The 13967-nt window shown below is 52.2% G+C and overlaps 1 protein-coding gene across 1 annotated transcript in view; it reads left to right on the plus strand.

Moving 5' to 3' along the window:
• IQGAP3 (IQ motif containing GTPase activating protein 3) overlaps positions 1-13967 on the plus strand; it is a 40927-nt gene that overhangs the window by 18299 nt on the left and 8661 nt on the right. The window contains exons 14-27 of the mRNA XM_004388477.3: positions 337-458; positions 557-720; positions 2354-2444; positions 3213-3380; positions 3471-3610; positions 3701-3871; positions 6830-6913; positions 7076-7147; positions 7231-7300; positions 10857-11065; positions 11792-11944; positions 12217-12380; positions 12711-12935; positions 13771-13911. Of these exons, the coding sequence (XP_004388534.1) occupies positions 337-458; positions 557-720; positions 2354-2444; positions 3213-3380; positions 3471-3610; positions 3701-3871; positions 6830-6913; positions 7076-7147; positions 7231-7300; positions 10857-11065; positions 11792-11944; positions 12217-12380; positions 12711-12935; positions 13771-13911 (1974 nt within the window). The remainder of the gene's footprint in view (positions 1-336; positions 459-556; positions 721-2353; positions 2445-3212; positions 3381-3470; positions 3611-3700; positions 3872-6829; positions 6914-7075; positions 7148-7230; positions 7301-10856; positions 11066-11791; positions 11945-12216; positions 12381-12710; positions 12936-13770; positions 13912-13967) is intronic.

The following is a 13967-nucleotide window of genomic DNA, read 5'->3' on the forward strand; positions in this document are numbered from 1 at the left end:
GATACCGAGGAGGCAGCTGGGATATGGGAATGGACCAGAGGTGTACTTTTAGGAGTCACTAGAATATGGTACTTAAAGCCACAGATTAGTTGAGATCACCTAGGATGAGAGTATGGGGTGAGAAGAGGTCTGCAGACTGAGACTTGGGATGCTCCAGTGTTTAGAGGTCAGGAAGGAACCAGCAGAGGAGGCTTAGAACAACCTGTGAGGGCAGAGGAGACCCAAGAGAATGTGGCATCCTCAAGGCCAAGTGAGGAGAACATTCCAGGCGCGTCCCCTGACTTCTGGCTGACCACGTACATGCTGCTCACCTCCCTCTCCTTACCCTGCTACCAGTTACTTTGATGCCCTGGTGAAGCTGCGGCAAGTGCGTGGAGTGGATGGGGCCTTTCTGAGCTGGAATGACCTGCAGGCCACCTTAAACCAGGTCAATGCCCAGGCCCAGGAAGAGACTGATCGTGAGTGGAGTCCTGGCCTGGGGGAAGATGGCCCAACATGGCAGCCCTGTCCCTTAGCCATAAGTCTTAGCCCCTGCCCACCTAAATCTCTTTCCCAGAGGTCCTCGCAGTCAGCCTCATCAATGAGGCTCTGGACCACGGCAGCCCTGAGAAGACCCTAACTGCCCTGCTGCTTCCCGCGGCTGGCTTGGACGATGTCAGCCTCCCTGTCGCCCCTCGGTACCATCTCCTCCTCGTGGCAGCCAAAAGGCAGAAGGCCCAGGTGAGGTTTGGGCTGGCTGGTTGGTCACCAGAGCAGACAGAACATCCCTGTGGGCAGAGCCCTGTGCCTGGTGAACCCTGCCAGTCTGATGGGCACAGTCCCTTCCTGGGGTGAGGCCAGGAGGGCTTGGCATCTGGTGGGGGAAGATGGCCTCCATCACCAGGGCTGAGAGGCAAGGCCAGATGGTTGAGTGGGCCTGAGCTTCAGTTGCCAGTGGGGGCCTTGTGTCTGGGAAGAGCCCAGGACCCGGAGCCAGAGAACCTGGACTAGATTTCCTGCTCTGACACTGACCATGTGACCTTGTGCAAAATCCCTTATGCCTCTGTGTTCTACCATCTGTAAAATACTATGTACCCTGGTCCTACCTGCCGCCCTGAATGGGGGTAAAAAGCAAATGAGTTGAAGCATGTGGCAGAGTTCTATGACCTATACATGTGTGTGGCAGTCAGGAGACTAGTGAGGGCCAGGACTTTGGAACTAGACTACTTGACTTTGATCTTGGCTTCACTACTTGCTGGTAGTCTGTCTTAACCCCTGTGCCTCAGTTTCTTCACCTACAAACTTGTCTCATAGTTATGAGACAAGCTCTGTAGGGTTTTCAGTGGTTGAATTTTCAGAAGTAGATTGCCAGGCCCTTCTCCCAGGTGCCTCTGGGTGGGCTCGAACCAGCAACCTTTTGGTTAGCAGCCGAATGCACTGTTTGCATCACCCAGAGACTCCAGCACATAGTCAGGGCTCAATAAAATATTAGTTTAGAAAAGTCTGTGATTCTACGACATGGATGAAACTTGACAACATTATGCTAAGGGAAATACGCCGGCCACAAAAGCACAGATGTTGTATGATCCCGCTCACATGAACTATCTGGAATCCGCAAATGCTTACAGACAGAAAGTGGATTAGTGGTTACCAGGGACGGGGGGGAAGGGAACGGAGAGTTAGTGTTTAATGGGTACAGAGTTTCTGTTTGGGGTGGTGATGTTCGCACAACATTGTGAATATAATTATTCTTAAAAAAAAGTCTGTTATGAACGAGGAGAGTTGGGAAGGGGTAGAGTCCAGGGTTGGGTGAGACAGATGGAAGAGAACAGCCTCATCAGTCTTACAACGTGGCAGGCGTAGGCTTACTTGACCTGCGGGCTCATGTAATCTTCCCACTTCCTTGTGTGGTCCAAGAGCAGGAAGGAGGTGAAGGTCAGGGTCAGGACTGGCCTGAGAAGGTGTGAATTGGAGCATAGGTGATGAGGAGTAGGGGTGGGGAGGTGGAGGCTCCATTGTGGGCTATCCCTGGACATAGCTGAGGCACAAGGGCAGGGGACTGAGAGAGTGGTAGATACTGGGGGGTCAAGAGGCTGTACAGAGTCCGTGTGGGTTCTGGGGTGCTGTGACCAAGCTAAGTTGATGCTTGGGACAGCCTAAGGGCAGGGGAGGAAAAGGTAGAGCCTTCTGAGCCTAGCAGCAGTCCAAGGGGGCCACAGGCCTGTCTGTGCAGGAGAGAGAAGAGGGGAGTGAGGGTCACTGCCCCTGCCGCCCCAATGTCTACCTGCAGTTTTAGTCCCAAGGGTAGCTAGGCTGGGAGCCTGGCGGGCCAGCCTGGAGTCTCATCCCCTCCCCCCCCAACTCAATCGGCCAGGTGACAGGGGATCCTGGGGCTGTGCTGTGGCTGGAAGACATTCGCCAGGGAGTGGTCAGAGCCAACCAGGACACCAACACAGCTCAGAGAAGTAAATGGGCCACGTGGGGGTGTGAGGGGGAGAAGAGGTGGGCTCACCAGGGGCCCAGATAGTCGGGAAGCCTCCCTGTCACCTCCCCGTCCCTGTCAACCTCTGCGGAGAGGGTGGCTGCTTTGACCATAGGGCAGCTTTCTCAGCTGACAGCTGGGCAGGAAATTCTCAGGAGCTGAGAGCCCGTAGGCCACCCTCTGCCTTCTGTGCCTTCCCGTGGGCACCATCCCCTGCCCTGTGAGTGCATAAGATCAGGCAGTGGCTCTGGCTAGAGAATGTTCAGTGTTCAGGGTGGGAGAAGGGTGTTGGCAGGAGTTTGAGGAAAAATAGGTGGTATCAGTGCAGCTAGACACTGGTATTTTGGTGTGGGGTGCTGATGGTGCTGGTTCTCAGTGTCTGGAGTCCTGTCCATCTGTCTGTCTGTGAGTAACTAGAAGGCAGGTGTGGTATCAACCACCCCCACTTCTTGGAACTCTCTGCTCTTCCTGAGAAAGCTGGCCTCAGGGTCTCTGCCCATATCCTGCCTTCTGCACAAGGTGATTTTCCTTTGCCACGCCTTCCTCCAGGAATCCCTCCTTCACTGCTCTTTTCCTCCCAGCACAGCTGCGCACTTCTCTTCATCTGTCTGCATCCAGCCTGGGATGTAGACTGTCCTCCATCAGATGGGGATGTGTGTCCTCCCGCCCTGAATCCTCCTGGTGGATAGCGCAGGGCCCGTGGGCAGCACTCAGGGGGAGCCCTGACTTCTCTCTTCTGACGCCCCGTCAGTGGCTCTTGGTGTGGCTGCCATCAATCAGGCCATCAAGGAAGGCAAGGCCACCCAGACGGAGCGAGTGTTAAGGAACCCCGCCGTGGCGCTCCGAGGGGTGGTTCCTGACTGTGCCGATGGCTACCAGCGAGCCCTGGAAGGCGCCATGGCAAAGAAGCGGCGCCCAGGTAAGGGCCCTCTCCCGACTTCTCTCCTCTGCCTGCCCCAGTCACTTGCCTCCTCATTGAACCTCCCCTGCTTGCCTTGCTTCTGCTTAGGGGACACAGCTTTCTGGGTTCAACATAACATGAAGGATGGCACCGCCTACTACTTCCATCTGCAGACCTTCCAGGGGACCTGGGAGCGACCCCCAGGCTGCCACCTCAACACCTCCCACCTGACTCAGGAGGAGATTCAGGTTGGCAGGGCCCCTACAAGGAGGGGGTCATGGATGGGGGATTCCTTTAGGAGAGGCTCCCACCTACCAGGCTCTCTCCTGCCTCTGCAGTCAGCTGTTACCAAGGTCACTGCTGCCCATGACCGCCAGCAGCTCTGGAAGGCCAGCATCAGCTTTGTCATCCAGCTCCAGGCCCGCCTCCGTGGCTTCCTGGTTCGGCAGAAGTTTGCTGATCGTTCCCGCTTTCTGAGGACCTGGCTCCCAGCAATCATCAAGATCCAGGTGGCAGCCCCCGGCTTTCTAGGTCTTCAGCACCTGGGTTTGTCTGAGCTTCAGGGATTTACTGCCTCTTTGCTGAGTGGAGTTGCAATGATCTTCTAGTTCCTGAAGAATAGTAGTTAAGAACATGGATTCTGGAGCCAGACTACCTGGGTTTGAATCCCAGCTTCACCACGTATTAGCTGTGTGACCTTGACAAGCTACTTGCTCTCTCTCTTCCGCCATCTTCTCAACTGCCCTCTGTTTCCTGATCTGCAAAATAGGGAGAATGATAGCATTCACCTTATAGGGTTGCCATGAGGCTTAAGTAAGGTAATATCTGTGAAGTGCTTAGAACAGTGCCTGGTGGGTAGGTAAGAACATGGCATAAGTGCTAGCTAGCTAGCATCTACGGAGTATGGAGAGCAGCTTTTTAGCCTCTCCAAGGGAAGGGTGAAATAAGATTTAGTAAGAGGGATTAACTTTAGATACCAGGGAGGACTTCCTGTCTAGAAGAGGATGGTGAAGAGGTGGTAGCAGTTAAACAGAAGAGGGTGGAATACCCTTAGGAAAAGAAGAGCCTTCTTTCTTTCCTCTCCAGTCAGCCCTTTCTATTTTTATTCTTCCAATGGATGGTCCAGTGTGGCCTCTGAGACCTACCCTGGACTAACTGGGACATGAGGACAACTGGGAAGATAGCCAGGGACACTGTACAAGCCAGAAATGATGGGAGTTGAGCAAACAGAGACCTCCCCAGGTAGACGTGATCTGGAGGGCCTCGTGGAGGTGGCGGCAATGTACAGACACTTTATTTAATAAACATCTTTGAAAAGCTAGTATCTGCAAAGCATGCCACTCAACATTGGGCAAGGTTGGGAGCTGGGCATGAAACACATAGTGAGTGATCACATCTCTCCCCTTGCAGGAACTGGAGTGCAGCTGATGTTAGATGTTGGGATAGTAGGGACATAAGGACAATACCAGAGGACCCCAAGGGAAACGGATGTGCAGACTGAAACTGGAAAAATGGCCCTCGATTATGATCTGGGGCATGTGGGGTGGTAACTGAGAGCTCAGGCTTTAGAATCAGAGGCTGGAATTTGTCTCCTGGTTCTACCACTTCTGGGCCATATGACCTTGGGCACCTTACTTAAGCCCTCTCCAACACTTAGTTTCCTCATTCATAATGATGGCACTCGTGAGGATGAAGCAGGAAAATTACAGGTAGCACTTTGTCTGGCAAAGGCTTCATTGGTGGTTGCCATTGTGAGGTGTTCAATTTTGGGACATTGGTCCCAGAACTCAATTCCACTAAATGCAATTTGCATTTAGTGGCCTGGATCATAGGGATTCCTCCTTCCTTAGCCCAGACTGGAATTTCATACTAACTCTAAGGAGGTGAAAAGTCACACCAACAGTAGGAGGGGAGGTGGAGTCAGGGAGCATTCTCTACTAATATTAGAGCTGGGCTGACTTTGACCTGGGTCCTGGGAAACAAAGGGAGACTGTGGCCCAGAGCCTCGGGCCACGTGCCCTTCAGCAATGGTGAAGGATGAGTCAGAAATGAGGCCACTTGGGTGTTCTAGACCTTAATCTCTTCTGAAAGCTGTGCTCCTGGGTGCAGTCCCAATCAGGGTCCTGAATTCTGACAAATCCAGATAGGAGGGGCCTCCTCTTGAAGGAGGAGCCATGTGGGGGTGGATAGGAGGTAGGGGTAGAGAGGAGACCCCTCTGCCTGAAATGGTACTCCCTAGCCTCTAGGCCCTAAGATGGACAGCTGGTGTCATGGTGCCAAGCTGCCTCTTTTACATCTTGTCCCAACAGACTGGTCAGTGTAGGCCTGGCCAGGAGAACTGGCTTTAGGGAAGGGCTAGGAGGACAGTCAAATGAAAGGGGGTGCTCAATGTCCATGGTAAAGTATTCCCAGAGCCTGAGCACCTGGGAGATGTATGACATGGACCCTAGACAGGAAGGATTTCTGCAGGTAGAGATAGAGCTAGGGGGTGAAGTTGGGCATAAGCAGGTTCAGGGGCAGAAAAGCGTAAGGCATGTTTAGAAGAAAGTGAAATAATCTGGTGTGGCTAGAATCTTTAAGAAGGTAGGGTGCCAGTGGAAAGTCAGATGGGGAGTGGGAGGTCAGAAACTTCTGGAAACATTGGAGCTGGGAGAGACGTAGTCCAAGTGGTGCTTTAGGAAAATTAATCTCACGCAAGCTTGGGATGAGAGGGAAGAGGCTCCTAGGAAGGAGACCAAACCAGATAGGAGCCAAGAAACATGTGTTTTAGACGAAGGAGGCCATGATTTATGGAGGAGATGGTCAGCTGGACCTTTTGCAGCAGGCATGTCAAGGGGAGAAGCCATCAGACTGATAGCTGAGTTATTGGGCGCCTTGAGGGGGTGATTGGCTTAGAGCTGGTCTCAGTTGTAAAGTGTGAGTTACAAGAGCAATAGTGACCTGCTGTCCAGATGGCCGTTGGCAGAGGTGGACACTCAACTCTATGCTTGTACACGTTCTCCATCCATGAAACCGTGTGCCTCACAAGACTACTCCGTAACCACTCTGTGTGAGGGAGGGTGGAGTGTGTGATGGTGTGTGGGTGGTCTGTATATGGGTATATGAATGTATTTTGGGGGATGAAGTTGGCAAGTAGGTGTATGCTTTAGTACTAATAACTTTTAAGCCTGTATCTTATGTTTCTGTGTGAGGAGGTGTTAGTGAGTATGGGTACATGTGTTTGATTTTATGGTATGTAGGTGTGTGGGTGTGTGTGTGTGCTGGGACCAGGGCACGTGGCAGAGGGCACAGACGTTTGGTCTTCTCCATGAAGTTGGAAGTTCTTTGAGACCAGGAAGTTCTCCCCTCGCCCACTGCTTGCCTGCCCCACCCCTTCCCTGGAGAGCCCTGGCCAAGGCTTTTCCCTAAAAGCCTCTTGGGCCAATGGAACCAACTCAGGTTACCTCTTTTCCTTTCCTGGCGTGCAGGCTCACTGGCGGGGTCACAGGCAGCGGAAGATTTACTTGGAGCGGTTGCAGTATTTGAAAGCAAATGTGGGTGCTGTGATCAAGGTAACTAGCTCATGGGTAGGTTCCCGTCTCTCTTGAAGGACCTCCGAAAACAATCTCTTAGTCCTTTCATGTCCTTGTGCTCTCTGGAGTTGGCTGAATGGGCCTGGGTCAGAGGGATGGGGCCTCAAGCCCAGAGCTCTGAAGCATTGTGTCTCCTCCCAGATCCAGGCTTGGGCCCGGATGTGGGCGGCTCGGAGGCGATACCGGAGGCGTCTGCGCTACTTCCGGAAGAATGTGAGTGTCACCCTGCTCCCCCATACCTGTTAGACCAGAGCAGGAGCAGCCTGTGACCCTTTACCCATCTGTGTTCATGGCAGGTTAACTCTGTTGTGAAGATCCAGGCATTTTTCCGAGCCAGAAGAGCCCGGGATGACTACAGGATGTTAGGTGAGCTGCCTGGTCTACCCTCTGCACGTGTGAGTAAACTGGCTGGATTTCCTCTACCGCCTGTGCAAGTCTTGTGGCTTTCAACAGTCAGCCTACAGAAAGTCACACTACCCACCACCTCGCCACCCCAGAGCTTACAAACTGGGACCTTGGAGAAGTTGTCTGGCTTTTTTTTTTTTTTTTGGGTGTGTGTGTGTGTGTGCGCTTTAGGTGAAAGTTTACAGCTCAAGTTAGTTTCTCATACAAAAATTTATACACACATTGTTATGTGACCCTAGTTGCTATCCCTATAATGTGACCGTACATTCCTCCTTCCCAGCCTGGATTTCCTGTGCCCATTCAACCAGCTCCTATCCCTTTCTGCCTTCTCATCTTGCCTCCGGACAGGAGCTGCCCATTTAGTCTCATGTATCTACTTGAGCTAAAAAGCACCCTTTTCACAAGTATCATTTTACATCTCATAGTCCAGTCTATTTTTGTCTGTAAGAGTTGGCTTCGGGAATTGTTTTAGTTCTGGGTTAACAGAGAGTCCAGGGGCCGTGCTTTCTGGGGTTCCTCCAGTCTCAGTCAGACCATTAAGTCTAGTCTTTTTACTAGAATTTGAGTTCTGCATCCCACTTTTCTCCTGCACCGTCAGAGACTCTGTTGTGTTCCTGTCAGGGCGGTCATTGGTGGTAGCCGGGCACCATCTAGTTCTTCTGGTCTCAGGCAGGTGGAGTCTCTGGTTTATGTGGCCCCTTTTGTCTCTTAGGCTAATATTTTCCTGGTATCTTTGATGTTCTTCATTTTTCTTTGCTCTAGGTGGGTTGGGACCAATTATTGATGCGTCTTAGATGGCTACTCGCTAGCTTTCAAGACCCCAGACGAGTTGTCTGGCCTTTTTGAGCCCTTTTCTTTCATAGACAGCTGGTGTCCCCAGTCTTGAGCATGCCATAGGACCTGAGGTGGGTGGAGGATTGAGGAGATGTGCCTTTGGGGATCTCCCAGTTTGAAAGGAGAGATAGGAATCACCCCAGGGCCAGGCAGGTCTAGATATCCCTCCTGGGGCTGCACAACAGGTAAGGGAACAGAGTCACAAGTTGTCTATACAGCAATGTGGAACAGGGGTTGTAACAAAAGCCCCCTGCCCACTTCAGGAACAGATAGACTCGTCGCAGAGAATGTTCCTGTAACTAGGTCTTCCTGTGCCAGGCTTATAGTGTATTCTTTCTGTTGCTACCACCAAAGCAAAAAGAAAAGGTTCTTTCTCGTCTACCTAGAGTTCCAGCCTTCTACTTTCTCCTCTTTCCTGGCTGATGACTCTTCCACCTCCCAACCTTGTCCAGCACACACAAAGCCCGGGGAGGCATGCTGAGAGTGCTTCCTGCAGTGCTGGGGAATAGGAGGAGAAACACTTGAGGGAATTCCCTCTTCTTGCCCCATAGTCCCTTGTATATGCTGGGCATGTGTTTAAAGCCTTAAAAAGGTCCTTCCAGACTGCTCTTGGCCCCTGTCCTTAAAGTCCAGAAGTCCAGCTCTTGAGGGTCCCTTTCCTTTTTGTGAAGTTGACAAGCTGGTTCATTTCTATGTTTGCCTGCAGCTCCTAGGTTCCTTCCTGGCCTGGAGGCTACACTCCTTGGCGTCAGATTGAATATACCGCTCAGGAGTCATCTCCTTCACTCACTCAGTCTCTCTTCCCCCTGCCCTACCCACAGGGGCTCCGTCTGTCCCTTCTCTGGCCATGGACACTCGGGCCCACATGCTTCTGGGCAGCTAGCTTCTTTCCCTCCTTCTCACCTCTTCCCAGATAAGCCTTTTCTATTTTTTCTCTTGCTGTTGTTGTACTAATCACACTGCCTCAGTCATCCTTTATCTTCTTTTTCTTCTCTTCAGTATATAGTGTAAAAATGGCACGGCAGGGTGTCTGACCTCCTCTAACTTCACAAGGGGGAAGGAGAATCAAGATCAACAGCCCAAGGCTGATTCCTATGAGGTGGGGGTCAGACAGGCCTCCTCTCTCCACCATCTTTACTAATTCTGACACCAACCGTTCCCCCGCCACTGCACTCTCTGCTTCTCTGCTGGGCTCGATAATTCATTGCAATGGCCACACAGAACTCCCAGACAATACTCCAATGATGAGGTTTATTAGGGAAGTAACAGGTTACAGTTCAGGTTCAGGAACACTCAGGATACAGTTCTTCCATCAGGACAGCCTCTTCTCAGCTGGCCCCTTGGCCTCTGCCCCTACCTGGGCAAGTGTTACAAAGCTCTTTTAGCTCTGCTGATAAATGCCCCAAAGCTCTTCTAGTGCTGCTGATAAATGCCCCGAGGCACCCCAAAGGGACTCAGCTTTCTGGCTCAGTGGGCTGGGAAGACTGCTGCTCTGTCTCCTGCCTCTCTCTCTCTCTCTGTCTCTCTCTCTCTCCCCCTCTCTCTCCCTCTCTCTCCCTCCCTTTTGGTCTTCTGGTTCCGGGAGCTTCTCAGAGCAGGGATACGGGGTCGAAATGACACGCTCCACTCTTGGCTCTCCTTCCTTGGTGGTGGTAGGATCCTCTCCTTCTCACCTCTGAGATGGCTCATTTCAAACCAAGAGGGATGTCAAAGCTGACCAATCACTTGGGTGGGAGTTACAAGGCCACACTAAAGCGATCCATCACACTCCAGTAGTTTTTCTAGAAGAATTTGTTCTTTTCAGTTGTCTCCCAACTTCATTAGCTCCCCAAGCTCCACTCAGAGCTCCACCACTTGCTATTTGTGTGGCCCTAGGAAGTTACTTCGGAAACCCTGGTGGCTCAGTGGTTAAGAGTTGCGGCTGCTAACCAAGTTCAAATCCACCAGGCGCTCCTTGGAAACCCTATGGGACGGTTTCACAGGGTAGTTTTGAGTGTGTGAAGCATTTAGAACGGTGTCTGGCCTGTAATAAACATTGTATATTTTAGTTTTGTTCTTAATCATTCTCTGTAGCTTAGCTCTGAGACTTCTCTTTGCTCAAATACCAATTCCAAAGTCAGAGAGAATCACCATCTAGCTCTGAACTCCCCTCTATTGTAAAAGCACCTCTTCTACCCGTGCTCCCCCTGTGTACCGTCACTCCCAGCAGGAGGATTGTGTGAGGGGCAGGCATGGCTGAGCGGAGGCTCAGATGGGCAGAAGTGAGCTTGGGATGAATGATGGGAAGCCAGTTGGCCCAGCAGGAGTGGGGAGTAAATTGAGGTGAAATAGGGAGGCCTGGGGACTCATCATTGGAGGTGGGGCCCTGGCCTTGGTGTGGGAGACTATGGGCTAGGCCAGACTGGGGGTGAATCCAGAGGCAGGGGAAGAACAGCTCCTATATCACACCTGGTTATAAGACAAGGAATTCTGGGACAGGACTGACTGGGAGGCTGCCCACTGCCCTCCAATGGTGAGCAGACTTAATGAGAAGAGGGCTGGAGCTTGGGGGCCTGCTGTCCTTGAGCAGAATGGGCACTGAGGGTAGGTTACCTCTGCAGTAGGGAGCCGGCGAGGAAGCCCCTGATGAGGAGGCCCCCAACAAGGGCATGTCTAGTCCTGACGCCTCTTCTCTTCCCACCAGTCCACGCGCCCCACCCCCCTCTCAGCGTTGTCCAGAGGTTTGCCCACCTCTTGAATCAAAGCCAGCAGGACTTCTTGGCTGAGGCGGAGCTGCTGAAGCTGCAGGAAGAGGTGGTCAGGAAGATCCGGTCCAATCAGCAGCTGGAGCAGGACCTCAACCTCATGGACATCAAGATTGGCCTGCTGGTAAAGAACCGGATCACCCTGCAGGTGAGGGCCCACCAGCCCAGCCTCCCCCACGTCTAGCTGCCTCTGGAGAGGTGATGCTAGCCATTCCCTGGTGACTAGGCAAGTCTTTGAAAGATGTGTGGATTTTATCAGGTGGCTAGGTCCTTGTTCCAGTGGCCCTCTGCCCTTGTAGTAAGCCATTTGTCGGGGGCACATGTTACAGCAGGAAGAGCACTGGACACAGAACTGGAGTGACCGGCTCTGCTAATTCCTAGTGATGGAGAGGACAACGGGTTGGGCCTTTAACCTGGGACTCTGTTTCCTCATTAGTAAAGTGGGAATAATGACAGTGCCTACCCCACCAGGCCAAATGCAGAGATATATAGGAAAGTCCCCTAAACTGTCAATGACCAGACAAATACACAGTGAGGGGGCAGTAGTGATCTAGTGATATCCCCACCGCAGATTTGTACAACAGTCTAATAAAAAATAATGGTAATAATGGGAAAAACTAAGAAACACTCTGCTTCAGCCTGACAGCCCAGTTCTGTATGGGGACTCACCCCTGTGAGAGCAGAGGTGCCAGATGGACAGTCAGGCAGTAGGGGGTCCCTTCCTCACCCTCGAACCATTTAGTCTCCCTCCGCTCATGCCTATTCCTTGAACAGCAGAAAGCCCTGGCTCCCCAAGGCGCTGATTCTAGACCATATGTTCTGTGCTCTGTGCTGGCCTGGGCTGGTTGTATCACCTGCTCCCCGACCCCTGCAGGAAGTGGTCTCCCACTGCAAGAAGCTGACCAAGAAGAATAAGGAACAGCTGTCGGATATGATGGTTCTGGACAAGCAGAAGGGATTAAAGTCGCTGAGCAAAGAGAAACGGCAGAAACTAGAAGCATACCAACATCTCTTCTACCTGCTCCAGGTGAGCAGAGCACTGTGGAAGAGGTCTCCCACCATCCCCTGAGGGTCTGTGCCTTTGCCTCCATGCAAGGTGTCCTTCCCCACCATCCTAATGTCTTGTCCCAAGGAAAAAGACTGCCTTCTCCCCTGTTGGTCTGGAATGTTTCCAGTACCCTGAGAAAGTGTGACAATGCTCTCTCCATTCCAAATTTCCATCAGGAAAGCCTTGCTTTATCTGATCACTAGTCCTTGAGTTGCATTATCAGGCATTCCCGATTTCCCCGTTGCTTGCAGACTCAACCCATCTACCTGGCCAAGCTGATCTTCCAGATGCCCCAGAACAAAACCACCAAGTTCATGGAGTCAGTGATTTTCACTCTGTACAACTATGCCTCCAACCGCCGAGAGGCCTATCTCCTGCTCCAGCTGTTCAAAACAGCACTCCAGGAGGAAATCAAGTAGGTTTATGGAAAGAGAATGGGTTAAGAGATGACAATGTTGGCTCCTTCACAAAATGACAATTTGTTGAGGTTTAAGGGTGGGAGTGAAATCAGAAGTCCTCTTTTCCCTACCTACCATGGACAGCCTGTAAGTCATCTGCTGGGATGACAGAATGGGAGGATATGGGCTACCTTGTTAGCCCAAAGGATGAGATAGGACATCAGGGCATTCCTTGAGAAGGGAGACACCAGAGCAAGCTTCTAAGAGCCAGCATCTCAAAAAGGCAATGCAACTGGTTGTCCTACACGGAGGCAGGAGACCAGCTTCAATGACCTCTTGAACCACAGGTCAAAGGTGGAACAGCCCCAGGACGTGGTGACAGGCAACCCAACGGTGGTGAGGCTGGTGGTGAGATTCTACCGAAACGGGCGGGGACAGAGTGCCCTGCGGGAGATCCTGGGCAAGGTTATCCAGGACGTGCTGGAGGACAAGACGCTCAGCGTCCACACAGACCCCGTCCACCTCTACAAGAGCTGGATCAACCAGACTGAGGCCCAGACAGGGCAGCGCAGGTGAGCAGACAGAGCAGAGGGAGTGCTCTCTCTGATCAGCTTATTCTTCCCCACGCTGGCCTGGCGAAGCTTGGTGTACTTTGAAGGTAGCATGTAAATGAGCATGCTGATTTATGCAGATCCGACAGTAGCCCTATGGGAGTAAATAAGACAGCCTTTTAGACCCCCTCTGGTAATTAACATGGAGCTGTGGGAGAGGGTTCCAGACCTGGTGGGCTTAACAGAATGAGCACGGATGAATATGCAAATATGCTCATTGCTGGGCTAGTGCTTGCAGATGATATTCAGATTTACTGGGAGGTGGGATATAGACTCCTTATCGATAGGAGTATAGGTGAATATTCAGATTTACAGATGAATAGGCAAATGAGACAGTAGGACAAATAGGCTGGCCTTACAGAGTAGGGGAATTACTCAGGTGAGCAGATCCTAGGGAAATGGAGCTGCTCAGGAAAGCAGGCGGTTCTCTGGCTGCTCTGGGTGGGACCGGATGCTCATAGGTAGGGCCCAGCCTTCCCTCCTGCCACCCGCCGAAAACTAGATTCAGAGCAGCACCTTGGTGTCCTCTCAGTTCCCCTTGGGGGTCTTCCCACAGATTTCCGGGTTCTCCATTCCTTCCGACTCCCTTCCACCTCCCTGTGGGTACTCCAGCTCTTCTTCACCTTCCACCTCATCTCTTCATTCCCCGCAGAGTCCTGTCCCTCATACTGGTCTGATCCCCGGTAGCATGCTGGGCTGCCCTTAGCATGTTTGTGTGAGATCCTGTGGTTGGATGGAGAGTTTAAGGAGGCTAGGGGAGGGGGCTCTGGTTGATGTTTTATCTCTCTGCCCACAGCCACCTCCCCTATGACGTCACCCCAGAGCAGGCCTTGAGCCACCCCGAGGTCCAGAGACGACTGGACATCTCCACCCGCAACCTCCTTGCCATGACTGAGAAGTTTCTCGTAGCCATCATCTCAAATGTAGACCAAATCCCGTATGTGGAACAGCTCCGCCCCTGCCCGGGCAGGGGTCTCAGGAGGGCAGGGCTGA

The sequence above is a fragment of the Trichechus manatus genome, unplaced genomic scaffold (assembly GCF_000243295.1).
Source record: "Trichechus manatus latirostris isolate Lorelei unplaced genomic scaffold, TriManLat1.0 scaffold00213, whole genome shotgun sequence".
NCBI lineage: Eukaryota > Metazoa > Chordata > Mammalia > Sirenia > Trichechidae > Trichechus > Trichechus manatus.